The 24,421-nt window shown below is 43.2% G+C and overlaps 2 protein-coding genes across 2 annotated transcripts in view; both read left to right on the forward strand.

Annotated features, from left to right (window-relative positions):
• The first annotated feature begins 22 nt into the window (after positions 1-22).
• On the forward strand, positions 23-16,612 carry LOC118430442 (cytoglobin-1-like). The gene is made up of 3 exons (XM_035841349.1): positions 23-412; positions 14,909-15,137; positions 15,491-16,612. Exons 1-3 carry the CDS (start codon positions 195-197, stop codon positions 15,623-15,625), a joined length of 582 nt encoding a protein of 193 aa, XP_035697242.1. The 5' UTR covers positions 23-194; the 3' UTR covers positions 15,626-16,612.
• A 3,179-nt stretch (positions 16,613-19,791) lies between these two features.
• Positions 19,792-24,421, forward strand: part of LOC118409727 (rootletin-like) — an 8,935-nt gene continuing 4,305 nt past the window's right edge. Inside the window, exons 1-2 of the mRNA XM_035811040.1 lie at positions 19,792-21,177; positions 23,659-23,852. Coding sequence (XP_035666933.1) covers positions 19,826-21,177; positions 23,659-23,852 — 1,546 coding nt within the window. The 5' untranslated portion in view covers positions 19,792-19,825. The remainder of the gene's footprint in view (positions 21,178-23,658; positions 23,853-24,421) is intronic.

A 24,421-nucleotide genomic window follows, 5' to 3' on the forward strand; every position in this document is an offset into this window, starting at 1 on the left:
TCAGTTACTTCTAGATGCTGTCTGCTCGCGTGGAGTCTGTTGTTATTGCCGTCCGCCGCCGAAGGTGGCAGTTGAATAAGGTTTTATAACAGATATCAGAGGAGAGGTGATATGTCTTCATATCTCCACACAATTATGTAGTGTACTCATGACGGAAGAATGCAGTTCAAAGCTCAACATTTTAAAGACGTGCGATGCCAAAAGGCCCGTCAATAAGTAGAGGCGACCACATGGGCTGCTCGGCTTCGATGACAGGGATGGGGCGGGCGGGCCCCGCTCTACCCGAGCCCGAGGCGCCCCCGCCGGTGGACCCGCGCCTTCCCCTGGACGCTCGGCAGAAATTCCACCTGGAGAAGTCGTGGAAGTCCGTCGCCAGGAATATCGACAGGGCCGGGATGTTTATGTTCCTCAGGTGAGTAGTGTCAGCTCCACTTACGTTAATGTGTTCCTATGTCATTACAGGGCTGGCTAAGCCTAAAGCATAACACGCTGGCATACGCGGCCAGATGTCACTACATGTCAGCCTGATGCCTTCTATTGTCAACAACGTGGCATCTAACTAGCCATTTCCAATCATCCTCGCTCCAGCCGACGGCGTTTCTCTACCTTCCTTCATTCTGTTCTGAAAATTATAGTAATTACCGTCATGGCAACTTTTTACTGCTGGGTATAGAAGCGGGAATCCCCTCAGAGAAGCTGTTTCTTGCCTAATTTAGGCAGTCGGGTAGAAAATGTATCTCTCACACACGCATCAAAATGAAACCTAATTGGACTACTTTATAAAACTGTTCATGAGATCCAGGCTGACGTGAATGCAGTGAGTGAAAACGTAATCTACTCAACGTTAACGTCCTGTGTAAATTGGAGCCTTCTGACTGGATTTACTTCCAATCCTTGCTCTAATGAGCGAGGCAGATGATAATTCCGCGTGCTTTGAGAGCTGCAAATGGAGATTTCCACCATAGTACCAACCAAAGATATCAAATTTGTCATCTAGTCAGAACCCCTGCTCTCTGTATCCCCAGGAGGCGTCTCCCTCGAGCTTGCTTTGATTCATCGAACGGTAGATACCGACAAGACACGACTGAGAAAGCGTTTTTGTCAGATCTAACCTGTTACACGTATTCCATTTGGTGGGGATTGGAACTTACAAGTGATCTTCTTCAGAGATGGCGCGCTGCGGCCGATAATGCACGGCGTACCTGATCAGATTTTTCAGACGACCTCTCTCTCTCCTACACGTATTACACAAAAGAAGATCACCTTTTCAAATTCCATTCACGCCATGAACAAGGAGTGCGAGACGATTTCCTGAGCTACTCATGACATGGTTAGCACAAGGCGTGCGTCATACACTTAAAATGCTTAACTTGAAACTTGGGTAGTACTGTGTAGGTGTGCATCTTGGAATAATCACTGCCAGCATGATACAAAGGCTTTAAACCGAAAGTAAATGTAAATGCGTGCATTATATGACAAACCCTTTATAAGTCTTTTATGCAACGTATTCTCAATTAACCAACAGCAAATGTCCATCTCTTTCTCCGTTACATATGTCACATTCTTAAAGGCCTATAATGGAACGGCGCGGGTTTGGAACATTTCCTCATTAATTTTGCAAATTTGATTCTGATGTGCAACATTACCATCTAATTATACTAAGCACCACTTAAGATATCTACATACCAATAATTCATGATGATCCCTTCTCGAGTTATTCTTTGAAGATAAACCGGTTCCCGCAGTTCCAAAAAAGCCGCTAGAAGGTACAAACCTACACCAATTACTCTCTGTCCCAAGAGCTATCCACCATTAAAATCACGTCCATATCACAACCAAAACCAAAAGTACAGCTGCAGTGCCGTAAAGGCAATTGGCGGAGGATCTAGTCGTTTTAATGGCTCATCAAGACCTACCGACATACAAAATATCAATACAATCCATCCAGCCTTTATTGAGTTATGCCGTCCATCCACAAAAATACGCATACGCACACCCGTACAAACGCTACCGAAAGACTAATCTTCTTGAAAAGAGTAATAATTTGGAAGAACTGTATGTCTAAAACGTATATGAAGTCCTGTGGGTACATTCCCTAGGCGCCCCTACACCACATTTCATTTGGCTGTTATACCAGCCACGGGAGGCTAAAATCATGTTAACTCAGTACCTGTAAAAATGTAAGTAAGGTCCTGTTTTCTTATCCTAGACACCCCAAACCAGATTTCTGCTCATTTGATAGTAAAAATCGAGAAAAAAATCCATCGTGTGGAAAATATCGCATCCTTTGGACCAAGAAAAAAGAGGAGAAGATGAAACATGAAAAAAATATATTTTCCTCATACCTTGTCTGGAGTGAAATATGTAGAAGCTCTCTGTGTTATGAAACAGGAGGGTTAACAAAAGAATGAAAATGTATGCAGTGTCAGGTACCGCAAGGTGTGCTTAATGTGAACGTATTGTGGGTGGAAATGACACCAATACAATTGATCATAATGCGTCCCTCGAAGACGGCGTTTTTATTATTTCATAACCACGGACAGATCAAACCACTAACAGATTATAGGATACGTGCCAACTATGAAATGCACGACGCCTTTTCCTTTGTCTTTGTTGTCATCTGATAGACATTTCAGCGTGACTTGATAACATTAGATAACTTAAGTTCAATTCACTTCGTCGACACCGTAAACCCCCTAGGACATGTCTATGCACTACGTTATGTTCATGTGCGTTACTCTAGCGCTGTTGTCACATGACGTTACAGTGTCAGGAAGGACAACGTTCAATGAACCTCTATGACTCTGAGCGATGATGACACTAGTTCACCTTCAGTGAGACATCCTCTTGTCAAGGACATCTCTGCCCGTCAGTAGGAGTTTGAAATGTTGTCGGGATTGACCCCTTGTCTCCCTGCAGGAGACATGCTTTTAGTACAGAGTGACGGAGCATGCCAAGGCAACACCGATCTGATTACTTGGATATATGATACACATTAAAGTGTTCTAAAATAGGTAACTGTTAGAGAAAATCGTTTCAAGTTATACTTTAAGTTTGAAGTTATGTTTTAGAAGATGCTTGTAATCTTGCATTCAGCTATGACCTACGTCGACGCGGAAGAACTATGAAACTATCCACGGCACCGTTATTCTTAATTTAATATTCTGAACACCCTCTGGCTGTTTGTCTATCTTTCTCCCTTTGCTGTGCAAATGGAACTGTAAACCTCCCCTGCGTTCAAAATAGAACCATAGCACGCCAAACTCCCGTTGCCGTACCAACTGCTTGTATCTAGCGCTTGCTTTTATGCTTTGATGTTCGGCGTCTCTGATACTTGAGCAAAGGGGATCAAGTATCGTTGATGTTTCTTTCCGCTCATTCGTCTTTGCATTTAAGATCTGCAAGACATGGTTACACCCCAGAATACCTCCTGTAAATAACTGGATGCAGGCTTAGCTGGCTTTGTCTCGGGACCCTATAAATGTTTTTAATGTCTTTATAAAATTATGTTTTGCCGGGGGCATCCAACATCCGGTTCGAAGGCTTTCAGATGCCTCATAGTAACCGCGACAGATATAAAAATATGTCTTCATAACATCCCCCAATAGTGTAGAACGTATAAAAATGCCATTTGATGATGTCATCACGTTATTGAAATTATACATTTCAAGGGTTCCCACGCACGGTGAGCTATTCCGTCTAAAGAGTTGAACATTTTTTAGACATATGAACCATTTTGGAAATTCTACCTTATTTTAGTGGTGAGCCATGCATAATCTCTTCTTAGTAAATCTACTCACTGTTTGGCTGGCATGGCAAAACCGAGGCATCTATTTTTCTTTGAATCCCTCAGAGTCAAAGCCTGACATGGCGACTGGAAGTGTTATTGAAAGAACAGCATAACATTCAGCACAACGGAGAAAGCCGGGAGATAGTTAACAATAACAGATGTAGACGTCTGCATGACGGGTCGTTTATTGACAGTATCAATCACAAATGTGAGGGTCTTGGAAGCTAAACGACAGTGATGAATATAGACCTTCAGGGTAGATGAGCTCTGTCAGTGGGAGAGGGTCAGGTCCACTGCCATGGAGCGGTACAGCATTGTCAGCATAGAAGCTAATGACGAAATCAAATGCTTTACGTTCATGTTGACTCAAATCAGGAATCAGTTTCCAATGATCAACACTCTTAGACTAATTGTCCCTTCGCTATGCAACTGATCTTCTAAAAATCATTCATTTTCGACACAACCAGTACATTTGGCCTATTCACAGATACAGTATAAAGTGTCTATGAAGATAATCACTTTTGTCCACTCGTGCTACCGACTACTGTCGTGGACACGTGTAAGGTACCACAGTATGATGGGTAGGGTCGGTGGGAAGTAGGTCAAGCAAACGTATTCTCCGGGATTTCATCAACGCCAGAGCAGAGCTCTCATGTTATTTCAGATAAAATCTTGTCAAAAACCTTGCAGGCCTTATCGAACTAAAGCAGCTGTATGCTATTACTAGATTCCCAACAGATACATGATCCTGGCTAGAGTCTGGGGGGTAATGGTGGTTTCAACTAGCCACAGACATCTTAGTGTGTCGTCCAGTTAAGATAGTTAGGCGTTTTTGGATTTTGGCGTAATCCTGTGCAAGCAAGTTCTCTGGACTGGTCAGGTTTTCTCTCCGTCACGTTGTGGGCAGCAATGAGTTCGTTGAGGAAGCGAATCGTGCCTCCTGTGTCACTGTACACAACATCAAAATCTGTGTGAAAAACACAAAAATCACGATAACAGCTGTTGTTCACTCCATTTACTATCAGAAATTCAATGGTCCAATTCCAACCTTTCCATCTGTCACTGGTGGTCCTAGATATTGGGACTCACTTATGTAAAAACACTTGAAATTGTTCTTTATTTTTCTCCACAGTTGAATACATGAGAACAGAGCATTTCAACCATCTCTTCCAGTTCTTATTCTACACCCATGGGTTAAAAGGGTCTGCATGGAGAGCAAGTCAATAACGGTATGTTTCAGTACAAGCAAGGTTGGCTTGACGAATGGCCTTTTGTGTACCTATGTGTTCCAGGCTGAAACAAAAGCGGTATGAAAGTTCCCAAATCCTTCATGGGAATTTTGACATCGGTTGTGGCAGATCTCCACACATCTGCCACATTCTCGTCGTTGTTGTAGCTTTTTGTGCCATCACTGACCTTTTCACTGATGCAAATGTGAGAACACAGTGATTTCTACCTTTGGCAAGGTTGGAATAGTCTTTCTTCTCCCCATCTCTTGTGCAGACCAGTGCAGATGTCTCAAGGGTGCTACAAGTCTCCAACATGAAAAATAACATGAGACGGTCTAAGAACACAGGAATCATGATTACCAATTCAAACTACTGCCCAGGGAACCCGAGACGAGCTGTTATGTTTGGATGACATAGGCCGACTGTGACGCTCACCAGCTCTGTTATCAAAACAGATTTAAACAATGCGATTGAGGATTGAGAAAATCCAAAAGAGAATCTATAGGACCTATCCAGGGAGGCAATATGGAAGAAGTTATGGGAAGGTTTAAAAAACATGGACACGAATAAAACTAGAAAGGCCGACATTTGCTCGAGAGTAAATACAGCATATTTCAGCCATCTCGCTTCCCATGCAACAACAGATTGTTCTAAAATCACCCCTGTGCGAAAATGGAACACTTCTGCTTTCTACTAATCACACTTTAGCACAGCACAATCCTGAAAAGTTCCCCCGTGCAAGGATGGACTATTCCAGGGCACCCCATGCAAAAAGATAGAATAGACCAGTACAAAAACACTTCTGCTAAAAAAAATGGAATTTTGTAATACTAGTAATTGGATAACAGATCCTCTACAAAGTCTTTGTAGAGGATCTGTTATCCAATTATCATTCAACTTCTAAATACTACAAAGAAAATAACTATTGGGTAAGCAAGTCAATTTAGTCTAGCTCTATGGAGATACAGATTTAAAACACACGTATCTGGTTGGCATACAGCGCATGTTTTCCGGTACGAATTCTATTAACTCCTGAAGTGGACCTGATAAGTAATTATGTACTTAATTTGGCCTTGTTCTGGATACATGTACTCACATCGTCACGACAAGTGGCGCCAGATAGATAGCGTTTCAGTGATTCAATATTGTTGTTTCCCTTGCCAAATTCCATAGATTTTACGAACCAAACCTGATAAGTACGCCGCTAAATTGGCCTTGATACGTACATATGTAGACTTCAAACGCATGGTGGACTTTTCTTCGTTTTTTTTACCTCATTGTTTGTCGATATTGTCTCTCTCATCAACTGGCGGATGGCGATTTAGACTGCGGTGGTGCATATAGATTGGACTTCTTTACCACGGGCTGAGCCATCTATTTTCACTGATATGTAGTCCTTAGCTAGTGGAGTACAGGTAGCACATACTGTACGAGAGAATGTCCTTTCACCCAGAGGCAAAGGACAACCATTCAAAGAGCAATTGCCGACATGATTCACAACGAGACGGAAAGGGTGGTGAAAGCCTAGCACAAAAGCACCACAATACAAATGGCAGCGATTTAAAATGATAAGAAATGAATGTCACCGCATAGAATAGGCGATAGACGCTGACTTATAATATGTTCATGGAAGGCTTTATCTTTATTACTGAATGTAGAGTGAATTATGTACACCACTGCGTATAATGATATTGTAGCTGCAGTTGATGGAAGTGATTGGAAACGGTATGGGAATCAGATATCCATGGTTTTTAACTTCATAATGAGATTCTATAGATGAAGTCCGAATTCCAAAAGAGTCTCAGCGTCGACGGCAGTGATAGCTGCATACATATTCCTAAAGTGAAAATTGACCAAGTACTGCCATGCGAGCCTGGGGGTCGTGACTCGGCATAGACTAACCTGCAACATCATGTGTATAACATAGGGTCTTCGCGTGTTAAGTCGGACATCAACATGTATTTCAGCACGATTTATATGCGACTGGAAGGTCTCCCCCAAATACCTCCTCCACTTTGGGTGCAGACAGGTAACGTAATCGATGAGCAATACACACAGGATCACGCAGCACGGTGGTCGGAACCCTTGTCAAGGTCACCATCAGGCCAGGAAGTGACCTTGCCAAGGTTATCACCAACCCCGTCCTCAATCACTAAACTTGACGTTGCCCAGATGAGCGCCTGTCCCCAAACTTAGGCTGCAGCAAGTAAATTTATTATGAATGAGTTTCGTGCGCTCATTAATTTTTGCCTGATTTTAGAAGAAGAAAAATATATTTTTCTAATATTTTTTTTTAGATTTCTTCTACGCGAGATGTTCAACATAAGAAGAAAGTACATGTGTTGCATCCTAATGATTGTACTTGTAGAAGTGACACTACCGAGGTAGCCATGACTGTAGTTGTAGAAGTGAAAGTAGTTGGATGTTGGCACCAATATGGAAGTCATGAGTGTAGTTGCCAACCTGGTAAGTGATACCAGTCTTCCACACTAGTGTTACTTTTACTAACGTTACTTTTATTGTCTTTCGAGACGGATGGATTCCAAGACTTTTACTACACTTTATTAGTTCGCTTCTTGAATACAGGAATGAATTATTTGTTCTCTGTGCGCTACCATGTTTTGTCACTTCAATCCTTGTTGCAACGTTTATGGCGTCTATCTTAAAAATGTATCCATCTTATTTTTTCTCTCTTCTCACTATTTTTGCAGTCCGCATAGGATCCATAAGAATTAGTTGCTGTGGCCTGAAAAAGTGTTCGTCGGACCTTAAGGGTCGATTCATAAAATGACTTAGTTTGTCGTAGAAATGAGAGGCCAGCAAAATAACGAGTGCGGCCGTTTGGTAGATGTTTACGGTGTATTGATGGTCCCCTAGAACAAGGTTGAATATATCGTATGTGATTGAATAATCCATAGACCTCATTGCCGTGACTCTTACTGTTAACATGCATCTTATATACGCTGCTATCCAGCTAAGGGTTGCTGCTTAGAACCTAGTTTTATTTTACCATTATTGTACCTATTAAGGCAGAATTATTGGCCAGTAAAGATGCTACTACCGACTCGTAAACGGGAGGAAATCATTTCCCTTTAACCGTAAAAAGCTATTGTAAAGAAACATCCGCCATTGCATTTACCAGCTCCCTGATTGGATTTTAAGCCGCAGCTGATGATGACCAGATAACAGTGGGTGCACGCGAGATCGCCATGTTGGAGTCAGACGAAAAGTTGTATTTGTTTGATATGACTGTAATTTCATATACATATTAAAGTAAATCTAGCAACTTCCAAGTTCAAACTTCCATCATGGCGGACAGTACCTACGCCATTATAGTCACGTGAGTGCAGACAGCCAATAGATGTCTCCATATATAGCCCAGTCACGACAAACTCCATTAATATTGGCCAGTAGGTTAGAGATCGTTGCAAACTTTTTTTTGCATGGGCATTGTAGCGTTTTTTTCGGTCGGGTATTCCCAGATTAATTATTTCGTCTGCAGTCGACTTCACTAAGACTTCACTACAATCCCTAAAGGAGACATCCATCCCTAGCACTTTGTATAATAGCACTGAAGGGAAGCTGACCTGCCCCACAGTACTATTATGTAGTCCTCTATCTTTTCCCCTAAGACATCGCGGAGCTCTCCTGAGCTGTACCGGTGAATTAACCTACTGTTGGCATTGATGCTAATTGATCATTACTCTCTTTCTTTGGCACCAAACAAGTGGGAAGCCCTTGCAGCACTTATCACATCATATCTTACAATACATTCAAGTTGGGGCCAATATTTCACAAATCAAATGCCTTGAAGCATGCTTTCGTGTCTTGATTCCATCACTTCTTTATCACCTTGCAGATCTCCTTCTTACGTGTATATATCCAATCAAGCTCCTGTCAGAGGTTTGTTGACATTTGACACTCACGACTTTCGGCGGCATTTCCACGCCGGGCGACATTTGATACTCACGACTTCTGGCGGCGCGTGACGTCACCGAGTTCAGGATCTCCATTTTCCTTGCTGAGTGTCGTGAGAGACTTCTTTAAGATTTTAATGAAGTTATACGGCGTTGTTTTAAGCTCTCAGAACAACCCAACGAACCGTGATGAATCTACCGTACAGCGGCGTGTGTCCACTTCTGACCCTTTTACCGCAATTTTTTTCATTGTAAGTCATGATTGTCCTGCCCACTTTTACGATGAAGTTCCATCTTTCTATACCTTTTTTTAACGCCCTCTTCCGCTTTCACCCTGAGTTCCATTAAAACAAGGAAAACCTAGTCTCTACCAGACTCCGGATCGCTGGAAAAATCGTAGAAATGGAACAAATCAGAGGAGTAAGCCGGCCAGAGGAATATAACCGGCCAGGGAACAGCATGGGATCGCGAGCTGTTCCCTGGCCGGTTATATTCCTCTCTATTTGTTCCATTTCTACGATTTCTACGTCTGGTAGAGACTAAGGAAAACCGCTGGGTAACAAATTACTCGCATGCGCACTTGTGCGTAGCGTATTCCCCCGTCTCTCTATTATCGCTCGACCATGTACTCTGGCAGGCACTCTACTCGCACATAGATTGGATTTACTCAGCAATTTTTCTTCATGGGCTTCTCTATAAGACTTGGCAAGGCTATTGGCGGCAATTTCACCCGTGATTTGGAGGGAATTACACGGGAACATCAAATGGACCAGACTGGCACCAGAACGCCCCGACTGTATTGGATAGAAAAGCCAGAATATATAGTGTAATTAGGAACAGGGGCTTTCTAAACCGTGAAACGACGGAAAACGAGAAGTATTTCAACACTTATTGGTAAATATTACGGGAACGCGAGGTTTGTAGGCAGCTGCTTGGATTCATGTTGAGACTGGTTACAGAGAATGTTGTTTTCTGTGTGACATAAAATCGTAATCAAAATAAATGTGCAGTGTGTACAGCTAGGTAATAAAACTTCCTTTAGTGATGTAAAACCAGTGCTTTATCATTGTGAGGCTACCGCACATACGGAGAACATAAGTAGGTTAGAATGCAAGATGAAGTGCTGTTCATTCCACAATCTATTTGCTGTGTAGCCTGCCATGCTGTTCACCTTGGCAGTCGTGAGAAGAAGCTACCAGTTGCTTGAGGACCTTTTCACCTTCCGAACGAACTCAATATACATGTATTTTCTGGAAGTGTTTTGGAACCTGAGAAGCTGCAGTGTTCCAGGGTAACGTTACGAGTTGTGAGGCCGTCATTATGATTCTGCATGCGCGTCTTCATGCTGACCGCTTCTAAGAAAAATACCTCGTTAAGTGTGGCCGACGAAACGTGAGTAAAGTGAACTTCGATTTGCATTTCAATTCAATCGCACTTGACGAGGCTTTACTAACATGACGGTAACGAGATATTTATAACCCGGTTTACTGTAGTTCGTGGGACATCCATATCAAGGGACCAATACCCAAAATGACATATCTAGCATGTCAGCTAAACCGCGGAAAGGCGCAGAGTTAATAACACAGGATATTCAGCACCAAGGACAGGCTGGATAGAATTATTCAAACTCCAACCTCTAAGCATATCACACCCATGTTACTATCTATAGTAGCGCTTTGTTCTTCTCTAGCGCAATAATGTATTCCCGAAGTGACTCGCGGATCTACTTGACTGGGTGAGCACACTAATTGATTATGTATATGCCCTCATGAGATTGACCAAATGAAATTCAAAAAATTCCACCTTTCTACGCTTTCTCTTCCATCCTATGGTTTTAACTATCTGAAACAAATCAAAACATGGGTTTCAAAAGAATTTCCAGAGGCGCCGGATAGCTTGTATATCATATTTGCATTTTGTTCTGTGATTTGCAATGATATGGAGCATAAATTTACATTCTCATATGTCTTTGTGATTGAAAGCCACGGACTTTTCCAGTAATACCATACCTTTATACAAAATAGAATTTCATTCGCTTGCCCCCAATCGTTTATCAAACCACGTGTGACCTCTAGTCGTCCCCAGTATGTGGACATGAGGAGACGTGTGGTGGATAGAATTGGACGACTGGAGCGAACATTACAAACGGGCGACCTTTACAAGGTTGATGGATGGGACAGCTCACACCTCTGCAGCTAGCCCTGACATTTTATTACTGTACAACTGAATATGTTTCATAGGTCCCTCATGAGCCTCTTCATATATGGGCTTGTACCTCATATCTCATGTATGTGCTTGTACCTCATATTTCATGTATGTGCTTGTACCTCATACCTCATGTATGTGCTTGTACCTCATACCTCATGTATGTGCTTGTACCTCATACCTCATGTATGTGCTTGTACCTCATATCTCATGTATGTGCTTGTACCTCATACCTCATGTATGTACTTGTACCTCATACCTCATGTATGTGCTTGTACCTCATACCTCATGTATGTGCTTGTACCTCATACCTCATGTATGTGCTTGTACCTCATATCTCATGTATGTGCTTGTACCTCATACCTCATGTATGTGCTTGTACCTCATACCTCATGTATGTGCTTGTACCTCATACCTCATGTATGTGCTTGTACCTCATACCTCATGTATGTGCTTGTACCTCATACCCCATGTATGTACTTGTACCTCATACCTCATATATGTGCTTGTACCTCATACCTCATGTATGTACTTGTACCACATACATGCGTGCACAGACGGTGACGTCATCACATTCGACTGGACCTACACTCTGAGGTTGTGGCTTTCTCTTGTGTAAAAAGTACGAATACACGTTTAGAATGTATACACAGGAGTATATACAGCTCAGTGGTGGATGCTTCCTGGCACTGACCGATTACAAAATCTATACATTTGCTTGAGAAAAGGTTGTCTCGTGTATAAACAGAGACTTTGAATTTCAAATCTGCCATACTGTGTATAGATATGTCTAAGGTGCTGCATTACACCCAAGGGTAACATTACTTATGCTGGTCGCTTAAAATAGATACAGATATAACAGTGTGGTGTAAACCGTTCAAGTCATTTTCCTTGGAGGCTTTTTCAAGATACATACTGGAAATGGGGTGTTAAAACGTTTTCGTCACTATCAGTAGTGTCGGAACAGTTATCTGTAGATAAATAGATACATAGATAAATCTACTTGTCTCAGCAGTCTAGACGAGGCAGTCAGGAAGTTGCTGTGCTAATTATATACTGAATGCATCTTACACTACTGCGTGTCCGCTGCCAAGATGTCCTAAATTGCCCTGTTATGTTGGGATTTGATATGTTAAGTATCGTTTTTCGATCTGTAAATGTTCAGTTTCCAACTGGGTCATTTCGTTCATTTCCATACCATCCGGTGCCACGTCTTATAGTAATGTGGTGTCACATAATTTTCCCGGTTGCTTTTTTAAAGTAACTTAAGCTTCATCAAATAGATATTGGTGTATTGTGATTTATGACATATGACCAGACGTAATGGCCAGACGACAGTACAGGACAGACCAAGTCAGTTTGATGGCCCACTTTGGTAAGAAATCACCGAAATCTCCTGCTGACAGGTTCAGTCTCCTGTCTACTGGCGCTACAGTACATTCATCAGCGGCCGATCTAGGCCAATGTTTCCCTGGTGGAACAGAAATTAGGAATGACAGGCATTTGTCAACGCAGGCACAGCAGAATGCTGGCTTCTTAGAACACACTAGCACTTACTCCTAATGGAACAGGATAAGTGGCCTCCTACCTGGATATAATGTACTCATGACCAACACAATGGCCGTAAGAAAATCAGCAGACGCATAGTCGTCTCCGTCAACAACTGGTTCATTCTCCTTAAGAGTCTTGAATACTGAAATATACTATCTATCCATGTCATCTGGATGACCTCGTAAGAGTGTCGGTGACAGACTGATCTATTTGATAGCTTTATTGAGTAGTAATGGTACTGAAAAGGAAGTGAATACTAAACCTAAAGTACATCAAATAGGCAGGAATCCGGGCTCGGATGGAAGAAGGAATCATGAATCATAGTTTCGGTAGTGGTGCATTTCTAGTAAGGGAAATATTTTTATTTTCTTCTAGAAACACAATTATACAACTTCCATTGTCGTACATGTTCTCCACGCGTCTATGTGAATGTGCATTGACCTGCAATACTATGTATTGATATCGATAAGGTATCGATATCTTAATAACGATTTCCTTTGGGGGGCAGTTTGATTTTTCAAAGTCAAGAAAAGTTACAACTTTGGACTTAAATCCGGATCTGCTGCACATATCGTGACTGTGGTAAGGAAAAATACTTTCAGGTAAGATGAATATGCTGACGAGTATCAATGTTCGCCTTTGGCAAATAACGACGCTCACGCTGTGCCCATCTGTCTTGAGTAGCTGAATAGGCAAACTCGAAGAAACGGCGTCATTACATGAGCGATGGGCTGGCGGACTTCCTGCCTTGCCGAGTCGTTCCTTTGCGTGTTCAGTGGACGGTGAAACCGGAGTAATTGGGGTCTTGGAGATGTCAGCATTCACCGTGAGCAGGCGGCGTGTTTCGATCCAATTTGTACTTCTTGAAAAAGCCTCAGAGGCGCTGCCAAATAAGGCTTATCAAATCTTACAACTGGAATCGGGCTTAAGCTGCATATTCTTTACAATGGGTGTATGCACCAAGGTGCATAGAGCTTAGTTCCTTGTTAAGTCCGAGCAGGGTCTGACTCCAAGATGGTACCCTGACTGACGTTTCAGAACGACTGAATGGGACCTCCCAGAGGATCCCCGGGGCTTCGCCGTATTTGGGTCGGCAGGGATTATACAGTATACATTCTTACAAATTCCATACGATGTGAATCGCGATGACTTATAGAGGAAGAATGCACCATTTTCTGATGTGCCTGTATCTAGGCAGTTCGAGAGTATACAATAAAAATAGAGTCCATGTGGTTAGTTGAGATCTTGAGAAAGAGATGGTCGATGGAGAGAGAGCATACAGATATCTTCCGTGTGACACGACGCCTGCGTCTTTTCTTGGGCTTGAGAGTACGACCGTAAGATCAGCAGCTATCCTAAAGAACACCACAGAGGCCAAGGTCACTATCACACCCCTTATATCCAGGCCTTACATCACAAAATGTTGGAGAGAATGGACAAAATGTCAAGAAATGAAGTGATATGTTGCAAATGTAGAGCTCATTACTGTCTGGCCAGTCTTATCAAGCATCGCCCCCGCCACAATCCCTCCCGACTCCTGCAATGGGAAGTGGATAGGTGGCTGCTTAGATAAGCACGAACAAGAGCTCCCCTGATTGATTCCATTCAAGCGGAAGCTCTGGAACTATCTTTAAGTATCTAGGATATGGCCCAGTACAATGGGACGGTTATCAGTCAAAGTACATTAGTGTCTATTGACTCATGTTATCAGCTAAACACACCTGTAATTTAGCATATCAGCAGAAGCTGTAATGACAGAAGTGTATCGTATCCGGTAGAGTCACGCACTTAGGCGAGTAAAGAGAGCATTTTATAGATTTAAGAGCTCATAATGTCTATAATTCACGCATCCGCGAGGTCTCACTACAAGTTGTTATTCTCGACGTATTGATAAATTTTGATAAAGTATTATGTTAGCATCACAGTAGGATATGACCTATAACAAAGACATTCGATTGTAATAAGCCCACATTTCTCATAAAAGGTAATGATAGTGTCACTTATTAGTCTGGCAGTTCAATGCAACCGTTTTAGAATTAAAGTAACCGCATCAGAATTACATTCTATGACCTAGTACAAATATCCACCACGTTTAGCATCGGCCCACTGTGGCGCATACAGGTGACCGCAAGTTTCTTCCAGTTTCTTTAAACATAGATGCATTGAACACAAAAATTCTGTTCTAGTGATTCAACTGTTCTCTTCTCATCCCTCAGGTTGTTCCGTGACTGTCCTGAGATGATAGAGAAGTACCCCGAGCTGCGCGGGATGGATGATCAGGAGGAGCTGCGCAACAGCCAGTTCCTACAGGAGCACTCCCAGCGCGTGCTCGACGCCTTCGACCACACCATCGACTCGCTGGATGACGTGGACTACGTCATCCAACTCCTGAAGAAGATCGGCCAGATGCACGCGGACTTGGAGCTCAAGCCGGACGACATGTGGGTAAGTCCATTCATCTGGTCAATTAGATATTGTAGAAAAATGAAGGATTGAAGTTATCCAGGTCTCCTTGAAAGACGTGTAGGGGTTTGCTAAGACTTGGTAAGTCCCTTCATTTGGAAAAGTACTCAGTTTTAACAATCAGATAGTGTAGAGCTTTGAAAGCTTAAAGTCATCCAGGTATCCCTCGTAAGACGTGTAGAGGTTTGCTAAGACTTGTTGAACAGTCTTGACGCAGCAATTATAAGTAGGTGTAGCCATTCTAACATATGCGATACCACCCGATTTAAAACTAGATCTACTACCGTAACTTCCAGCAGGTGATTGTACGTTTGTTGCCGGTTTTTTTTTCGCAGAAGCTTGAGCAGCCATTCCTGGCGGCCGTAGCGGAGTGTCTGGAGGACAGATACACACCCAAGTTCCAGGAGATCTACAGCAAGCTCATCACCTTTATCATAGAACACGTGGTCAACGGCTTCGATCCACACTGAGGAAGGAAGACCTGTAATTCGTTAGCTAGAGCTGACGTGGATTTCACTACAGAACACTGGGTTAATAGCTTCGACCCGAACTGACAAAATATGCCTAGTATTGATTAGTAGGCTGGACCTAGCAAATCGGAGAAAAGTCAGATGTCTCAAAGGTCACGTTGTGCTGTAAATGTGTTTACAGATGTCAGCGGTATGAAACATTTGGACTTGAAAGTGTACAACATGGATGATATGTCTTTGCTGAGTGATGAACAGAAACAGGGCAAACGTCAGGTTTAAACTATTTCATTTCACAACATCCAGGGTGAAACAATACGCTATATGCAAAGGCCAGTAACCGACTTTATGATATTGGTGGAATTCTGTATTTTTGTAGTAGTTTTGAATCAGAGGAAAGTTTCGAATACATCCTGTGTTATGTCGTGAATAATCATTGTAGTCATCAGGCGGTCGACCACACGTGCTTCGTCATTGATTATGGAGTCAGTTAAGCCTGCGTTAAGCTTGACAGGCATACAGAACTTTATATTTACTATCCGGTACTTCTTTATCGCTTTAGAGTGGATAGAACGGATTTGAACGTCCTTTATTCTCTTCAAGTATATATCCTTGCCAACGAGACATTCAAATGGACATCACTTTTTCCTGCACTTTATGTGATCCTCTTTCCACAGTTTTTGTGGTTTGGTGAAACCTCTCAACCGGCCGACCAAAAAGGGTTAACGTCTGCATTGATTCTGCACTTACAGAGTTACGGATGAATGTATATCAAATGCTATAAAACGATTTCCGAGCGAACGCCTTGGTTTCCTTTGTGATCCCTGTACCCAGCATGGCCTCAATTGTACAGAAAGTCTCATGCAGTTTGCTACTGGTATGACCCCTTTCAGAGGTCACGATTTTCACAGAAAATGCTACTCCCTCTGCCACAGACAAGGAATTTTATATCCATTTTAAAGAAGCAATAATAAAGACATAATTCTTCTACATGGTCTTGTCTTATTGTGTTGATGCTGCTCCGTCTTCTATTGTTGTTTGTGTCGTTATTGATACTGATGATTTAATTTCTGATGACGTCAGAGGATGCAAACATACAGCCTTAACACCCAATGTCATAACATCCCTAATGCAGTACTGAGTGAAGTTGATAGAAGGTGCTGCTCACGTTCACTACGGTATATATACTGCATCTTTGAACGTCTCCGTTTTCTCCGGTGAAGAGGCAAGGAGAGGCCTTCCTCGGGACCGAGAACTTCATTGAAAAAATAGAGAATGTCAATAAGCTTTGTGGAAATGATATTGATGGCCAAGTTTTGACTACACCTTGGAGTACGAAGCCCGTACAAATGTACGGGTACACAGGGGAAGGTTGCTGGTACCTGATGTCAAAAATAATTTGTTAGACTACATGTATTCAAATTGTATTCGACACAACATATGTTAAATAAGGACGCATTCTCACTAAAATGGCAAAACTTGCAGCCTAAAAGTTACATAAGGCCACAGCAAGTATATTTTATGGATGACATCCGCGTGCTCCATTTTTGCCCGATTTCAGAAAAAAAAAGAAATTTTGTCTTCTTCGGACATGGTCAACATGACGAAAAGTTACGAAAATGAGCAAATGTGTTGTGTTATAGCCTAATAATTGTACTAGAAGTGACACTAGTGTGGTAACCATGACTGTAACTGTAGAAGTGAAACTAGTTGGATAATTGTAAAAGTGACACCAATATGTTAACCATGAGTGTAGTAGTTGTACCAACTTTATTTGTGATACCAGTCTACCACACAAGTGTCATCAGTACATGTCTTGGATACAAGGAATGAATGTCTTGGTGGCTGTGATACTATGTTTTGTTGCTTAAATTCTTGTTACAACGTTTATTGTGTCTATTTAGAAAATGCAGCCATCCTGTTTTTTGCACCCATCTTGTTTTTGTTTTTTGTTTGCCCTATGTCACTATTTTTGCAGTCTGAAAAGAATGTCACCCATAAAACTTACTTGCTGTGGCCTTCCGACCACTGGAAACGATAGAGAACACAATGAAATAACTCAGCTCGGCGCATTCTAAATTATTCATCGCTTCATGAGAGGTCGTCGCGTGATGACAGGGGTAATTGGTACGTGAGATAACTACAGTTGACTTAGCTTCATGGTTTAATAACATGTTCGTGTCAACTCCGGTCACATCAATATAATGGTTCTTGACAGGCGAATAGTGGTATGTAGCCGGGAGAGCGAAATGGTGTAAGAGTCAAGTCAACAGTCTATTTTGCTCCTCTCTCTTTTTGAACGTCGCTGTCCGTTATCGTTTTGTCGCGCCTCTTCCCGTTATTCCAACCCCTCCTGCTCCGTTCTCGTGTGAGACAGTTTGTGCCACAAGATCACGCTGCACTGTGACACCGACACCGATAAGGTGTTGTCTATGGAGGCGTCGCCAGGCAACCAAGATAGCATCAACAAAGCGTTGTCATGACCATGCCCCAAGATATTACCTGATGTGTAGGCTTCACATGAACGAAGAGATTCGGGGCGCACTCATGAACCAGGTATGGTGTGAACGCTGTGAAATTATGACATATGATGCAGGTCCTTCATGGTTTCACTCGCAAGATTCACACCTTACTGGTTCCCACAGAAAAGGTTATTCAAGGACATAGACTACCCACCCCTGACGAGTGCTTACACCTTTCACCAGGAGACGAGGCTTTGGAGCAAAATTGTCTCCAGTAAAGTTGCAAGATGCCTGCATAATGTTAAAACACGTATGATGTGGACATGGTGCTCACAGTCATATTTGTGGGAAGATGATTAAAACAGTCCACAGTCGGACCCATAGTGACACTTTATTTCCCAAAAAGGGACTTCTGTACATTGACTCATTCGCTGAAAGACTCCGTGGCCCTGTACATAAATGGTTGCCAAGAAAGTGGATGGCTTTACGATCTTCGCAATTTACTATTGACTGACTTTTAGTTTTACGCCAGCGTCCTGTTCTCATCTTTAATCCATATATGGGCATGACGAGTGACGAGCTACGCCCCCCCCCCCCCACACTCATCACGTCCACTAAACTTCCTGGTAGTGCGTTTTCATGACACTTTGCTTTTACTTTCGGCAAAAAAGTTGTTTTCGGCAGCATTTGTGGTTTCAGTTGCAATTGCCTAGCTATTGAATACTCTCGACAAAAGGCTATCACATATCAAGCGCATTATACTGTCCTTACATATACGCAGTGATAGACAACAGGTCTATGGCATACATTATAAGAGCATTCATGTTGAAATTTCATTGTTCATCGTTTGACTCGTGCGGGACATCAATAATTCAGTACCCAGTGGTCTGACATATAATAGAAAGTACCACCTGGTATTGAGCTCTGATAAATTCCACATCATAGGTATTTCATTCCAGTATGCATTAAGTTATACATTGAGTTAAAATGCATTGAGTTAGCTTTTAGACTAAAACCCTTTTCGTTTACGGGATTATATGTCCCTGGTATTAATTATTTTGAACACCTTAAGAAACCATAGTTACCACATCGGAGGGCAATGGGCGGTGAGAGGTGAAGGCAATACTATATTTTACATATTAGACACGGTTGTCAGTACAGCAATATGCCCGCCTGTCCTTATAGTTTTGTCTGGAGGAAGGTGGGGTGAAATGTCGGCAATGGTATCAAGATCAAGATCAATAAAAGGTGAACAAAAGTTTGGAAACAGTTGACCTTGAAAGAACGGATTGGCGTTTCTACATCCGGTACATAATGATTCACCTCTGTCCGTCCGTAACCTCCCTTCACTCACTCATATGTGCACCCCCCCCCCCCCCCCCCCCCCCAAACAGGCACCACAACCCGTCCAGCAACCTATCACTTTCATGGGACATGACTGTTACTCTCTGTCAAGGCACTACCGTACCCGAGAATCCCCGTAAGACTATATTGCTAAAATATTTCAATGTTTCAAATATAAACAATTACTAGAAAGTACTTTTGTCGTAGAAAGTAGTACATGTAACTATGCATGCATGATACGACAACATAATGGCCTGGGCCAATTTGACAATCACCCGGTTTCTTAGTAACGCCGCATCCATGGCGACCCCGTCTGCACCATGGGACAACAGACAAGGTTATTTAATCATAGGCCCGCGTCTTTCCGCCATTGAGAACCTGTGCACCAGCAGCAGTCATGAGTAAACCCGCTGTCACCAAACAGACCAAGACTGGCAGGAAAGCCAAGCAGGGGAGGAAGCCTACTGCCGACCCGCCTGAGACTGAATCCGCCACCAGCTCAGCCAAGAGGGGACAGAGCGAGAAATATGACAGCACGATGGCCTTGGACACTGTGAACGGAGCCACTGTCGACATCTCTCCCAAGAAACCCAGCCAAGAAGCAAAGGAACGAGTGCGCGAGAAGCTTCAGATCCACGAACTCCAGAGTGAGCTGACCAAGAAGAGAGTCGAGTGCGACATTTTGCGAGAAGGCAGCAGGCAGATAAAAGAAGAGCTGAGCTATCAGAAGGAAGTACTGTCTCAACAGACCAATGATACCATACGCCGTCTTGAGCAAGAAAATCATGAGCTGTCCGCTGTGGTGGAAGAACAGAGGAGACGGGGAGGCGAGATGGAGAGGGAAGTTCAGGACCTCCAGAAGGTTCTCAAAGATACATCGGAAAAGCTGAAAGTGGCACAAGAGAAATGGAAAACGCTTGAAGCGGAAAACAGGCAAATTGAAGAAGAGAAGGAGGAGCTGCGAAAATCTAATCGCCGCCAGGTGGAAGAAATCAGCGCTGCTAAGGCAGAAATTACCAAGATTACTCGGCAGGCGGAGGAGGCGGAGACGAAAGCGACCCAGGAACTACAGAAGCGACAAGAGGTGGAGGCAGAGAATGAAGAAGTTCAGAAAGAGAGAGATGCCGCAATATTCGAGAGAGACCAGGCTCAGGCTTCTTGTAAGGCACTAGAAGAGCAGATAGAGAGGACGGAGCAGGAAAAGCGGGACCGGCCGTCAGAGGAAGCCCAAACCGACCTCCGGTCCTGCGTGTCCTGTCTCAGCAAGAATGAGTACAAGGGTGACATCACAGTGATGGAGTCGTGTAGCCTTCTCCCGTACTTCATCCACGGCGACAGGAAGAACCTTGTCATCCCGCTGCGCCGCAAACAGACCGAGTCTCAGTCCGAGTCTGCGTCCCAGCCCAACGTCATCGATCTGAATGAATACAAGGCGGGCAACACGCAAGACCGCACGCCGCTCAATGCCAGTGGTCAGCGGCCAGCACCGCCGAGGAAGCTGAAGCACAGAACCTCCTCCGACCAAAGCACGAAACTGCCGAGCTTGCTGAAGTCGAAGAAAGGAGTTGCCGGGAAAGAAGTGGCGACATCCGACCTTTACATGACCGGGAAGTTCGCGAACGCCATCAGCGTGGACTCCAGCTCGGAGCCGCAGGTGCTGCTGCATCAGGGGCAGGTCCTGCTGATTGACCAGCAGAGTGACGGCTCCTATGTCCTGGTGGACGGGAACAGCGAGGACGGGGAGCAGGGGCACTGAGCTGTCAACATAACACCAGACGAAGTTTACCTCCTGCATGCTGACGTTGACGTTTTGATAGATGTAGGCAATATATCTTCTTTATATGCAAGCGATCTTATTGTATTTTTGAATACTGTCAGATTAATGAGAAGACTATGATAAAATCACCTATCTGATTTCCTAAGATAATAAATAATATTTGATAGGCGTTAATGACGCTTCTTCAATTTTAAGTGATGAGAAATGTTGCGGCTTGCATACTGAGTGTTTCAGTTGTCAAGTAGGATTTTAACCCGATGTGTGTGCTTTTCTACCAAATTATGTACAGAAATAGACTTCACTTGATGGCTGAGGAAAACACTATATTGTGTACATTAGACAACCACAGTAAACTATACCATGTGAGACAAAAACAAATTACATAATGTTAAGTGTGAAGGGATAAACTATTAGCGCTATAGTAGTTTGAGTTTGTATTGCAAAATGTACGAAAATAAGTTAATATCAACCTCAAAGTCAATGGTTGAAATCATCACACTGTTTTCGCTCTGTTTAAGTGTTTTGTTGGCTAGAGGGTTGTGCTCATTAAATAATATGTCCTTTGATCTTTCTTGTTCTTTCCTCACGGGGTTCGTAAGAAGGACTCTGGCCCATTATGTGAATGAAGGTAATAATATAAGCAATAAAAAGTCACCCAAGTAACTGATTTAGATAGATTTCTAAACGACCAAATGCTTCAGACAGTGTCAACGATCATGTCACTAGCAAAACGGAGTGGTAGATGTCTGAAACGTCTGACGTAAAACTTATCAAGCTTGCGTGACTTTTGTATTGTGGATGAGCCCATTATTACAACTTCCCTTGCTGAAATATGAAAGGAGATCTAATACCCTGCATTTCCGTGTGTGTAATCATCTTCATGATCTAACGGTTATAACCATGGGTGTCCGGATTACGAGCTGCGCATGTCTACTCGTACCCTCGTAAGGACAACAGCCGTAGGACAAGCCGTATGGTAACAAAGAGGTCGACATAGGAACGTAATTGGAGTCAAGGGAAACGTCCTCGGGTGGAAGAAAAGAAAGCAATAAAGAAATGGAAGACAATTATATACATTTGTACGCATGTGTAAAGAACAGGGCTAAGTCACAAGATGCATTAAAGCTATCTATATTATCTTACTCTTAATAAAACCCTTTGCTCTGTAGCCAACAATCCCCCCCCCCCGTTAGATTTCAAGACATCGTGGATTGTGTGATCATGAGAGAGAAATGCAGACGCAGTATCGACAATGGGATTACTGGTCTGTCTCTAACATGTGCACGCTCCACAGAACACCAGAACACGATCTATGGTCTCTGGGATTCATGTGATAACCTGGCCAGTAACCATTCTCACCAATGTCATCTTAGGGATGTTTTACCGGCTACGGTCCTATAAAACATGGCCTTTTTTCACAGTTTATAATTCCAGTCGGCCTATCTGATCCCCAGAGTGCGCTAGACGGCCCGGCACTGTACAGATATCGGGGAGCCCCGGATGGTATGGCTACCAGACGGACCGCTGACGTCATATTTTCCTAATACACCACAGTCAATCGGGCTAAGACATATGATAGTTTATTCGAGTTTGCGTACATGCATGGTACATACACAGATTACAAACATGACAGTATCTTCCTATGGTTATAACAAACTTTCTCGATCCCGCATCTCCAAAATTATGATATGTATACCCTATTTTTGTTTCAAAATGAAATGTTATATTTACAAACAACAACACGTAACGGTTTTCGACATTTTTTGTCTACACAGTATACATTGCATGACAGAATTTTCTGTTAGCCTAATACAAAATAGTTTTCTATTTAGTATATGCAGCGAGGTGTATAATACCCCTCTAATTGCCTATTTGATACATGTAGCGAGGTTCTCTATTCATACAGCCAGCTTTATACTTACAATGGTTTTCTGGCGTTTAGACGGATCAGTGTACATCTTTTCCCAGCTGCACTATACATACAGCCTACGCATTTCTAAAACTCATGGTGCAGAAAGTGTCTTTTTTTCCTCCACACATGTATCACTATACTCTAGCTGGTAAACATGGTTATATTCACATTGCTTTTTTTCGACTTCCATTCATGTACAAATTGCACGACCCCATCCATTTATGTACAAATTCTGATAAGAAAAATGTGAGAAAGGCAAACCTACAACCCGCACCATGAGGTAACATTAATATGTTGACATCTTGACATAAACTTGTCTATGGGCATTCAAGCGCTCTACCAGGAAAGATCATGCTGGATAGTACATGTAATGTACTCACCCTTTCCTTCGCCGATAATGTTTCCCAAAGGAGAACTTAAACTATAGGAAAATGAATAAAGTCATCATGCTGAAGTCTAGACATTGTCAGTTCTCTTTCTCTCTCACCCCCACTGCCTCGCGATTATCATCCACCACGACGTAGTAGCTGTTACCGCGCAGATCGACCAGCACAGTCTGCCCGTCCTGCATCTGTGGCTGCGAGCTGCCCTCCGAGTTGATGGAGTTCACGAACTTCCCGGTCAGCAGAGGGTCGGACATCTCCACCTCGCGCCCGCCCATTCCTTTCTTGGACTTCAGCAAGCTCGGCAGTTTCGTGCTCTGGTTGGAGGAGCTTCTGCGCTTCAGCTTGTTTGGTGGCGTCGGGCGGCGCAAACTGTAGTCGTTCAGATCGATGGTTTTGGACTGTTTGTGATGAAGCGGGACGATGAGATTCCTTCTGTCACCGTGGATGAAGTACGGGAGAAGGCTGCACGATTCCATCACTGTGATATCACCCTTGTATTCTCTCTTACTGGTACAGGACACGCAGGACTGGAGGTCGGTTTGGGTGGCCCCGGACTGCGTTTCCCGCTTCAAACTCTCTATATATTCTTCTAGGGCCTTGCAAGATGCCTGAGCCTCGTCTCTTTCAAACATTGTGGCATCTCTCTCTTTCACGACTTCTTCATTCTTCGCCTCCACTTCTTGTCGCGTCTGTCGTTCCTGGGCCGCCTTCTTCTCCGCCTCCTCTGCCCGCCGAGCAGTCTCGGTCACCTATGCCTTAGCAGCCCTGATTTCTTCCACCAGACGTCGGTTAGATTTTCGGAGCTCTTCTCCCTCTTCCTGGACTAAGTTTTCTCGTCCTCCACCGTTTTGTTCTTCTCCTCCCCGACGGTACGGACTTTTGTAACACCGCCTTCTCTTCGTCGGCGCGTTCATCTCC

Source organism: Branchiostoma floridae, chromosome 1, assembly GCF_000003815.2.
Source record: "Branchiostoma floridae strain S238N-H82 chromosome 1, Bfl_VNyyK, whole genome shotgun sequence".
Classification (NCBI taxonomy): Eukaryota; Metazoa; Chordata; class Leptocardii; order Amphioxiformes; family Branchiostomatidae; genus Branchiostoma; species Branchiostoma floridae.

Bases quoted from the DNA above. Each gene is read 5' to 3' on its own strand.
- LOC118430442 (XM_035841349.1), top strand. From the start codon at position 195: ATGCCAAAAGGCCCGTCAATAAGTAGAGGCGACCACATGGGCTGCTCG. The intron at 413-14,908 runs GTGAGTAGTGTC...CTCATCCCTCAG, and splicing joins GGGATGTTTATGTTCCTCAG to GTTGTTCCGTGACTGTCCTG. The intron at 15,138-15,490 runs GTAAGTCCATTC...TTTTTTTCGCAG, and splicing joins TCAAGCCGGACGACATGTGG to AAGCTTGAGCAGCCATTCCT.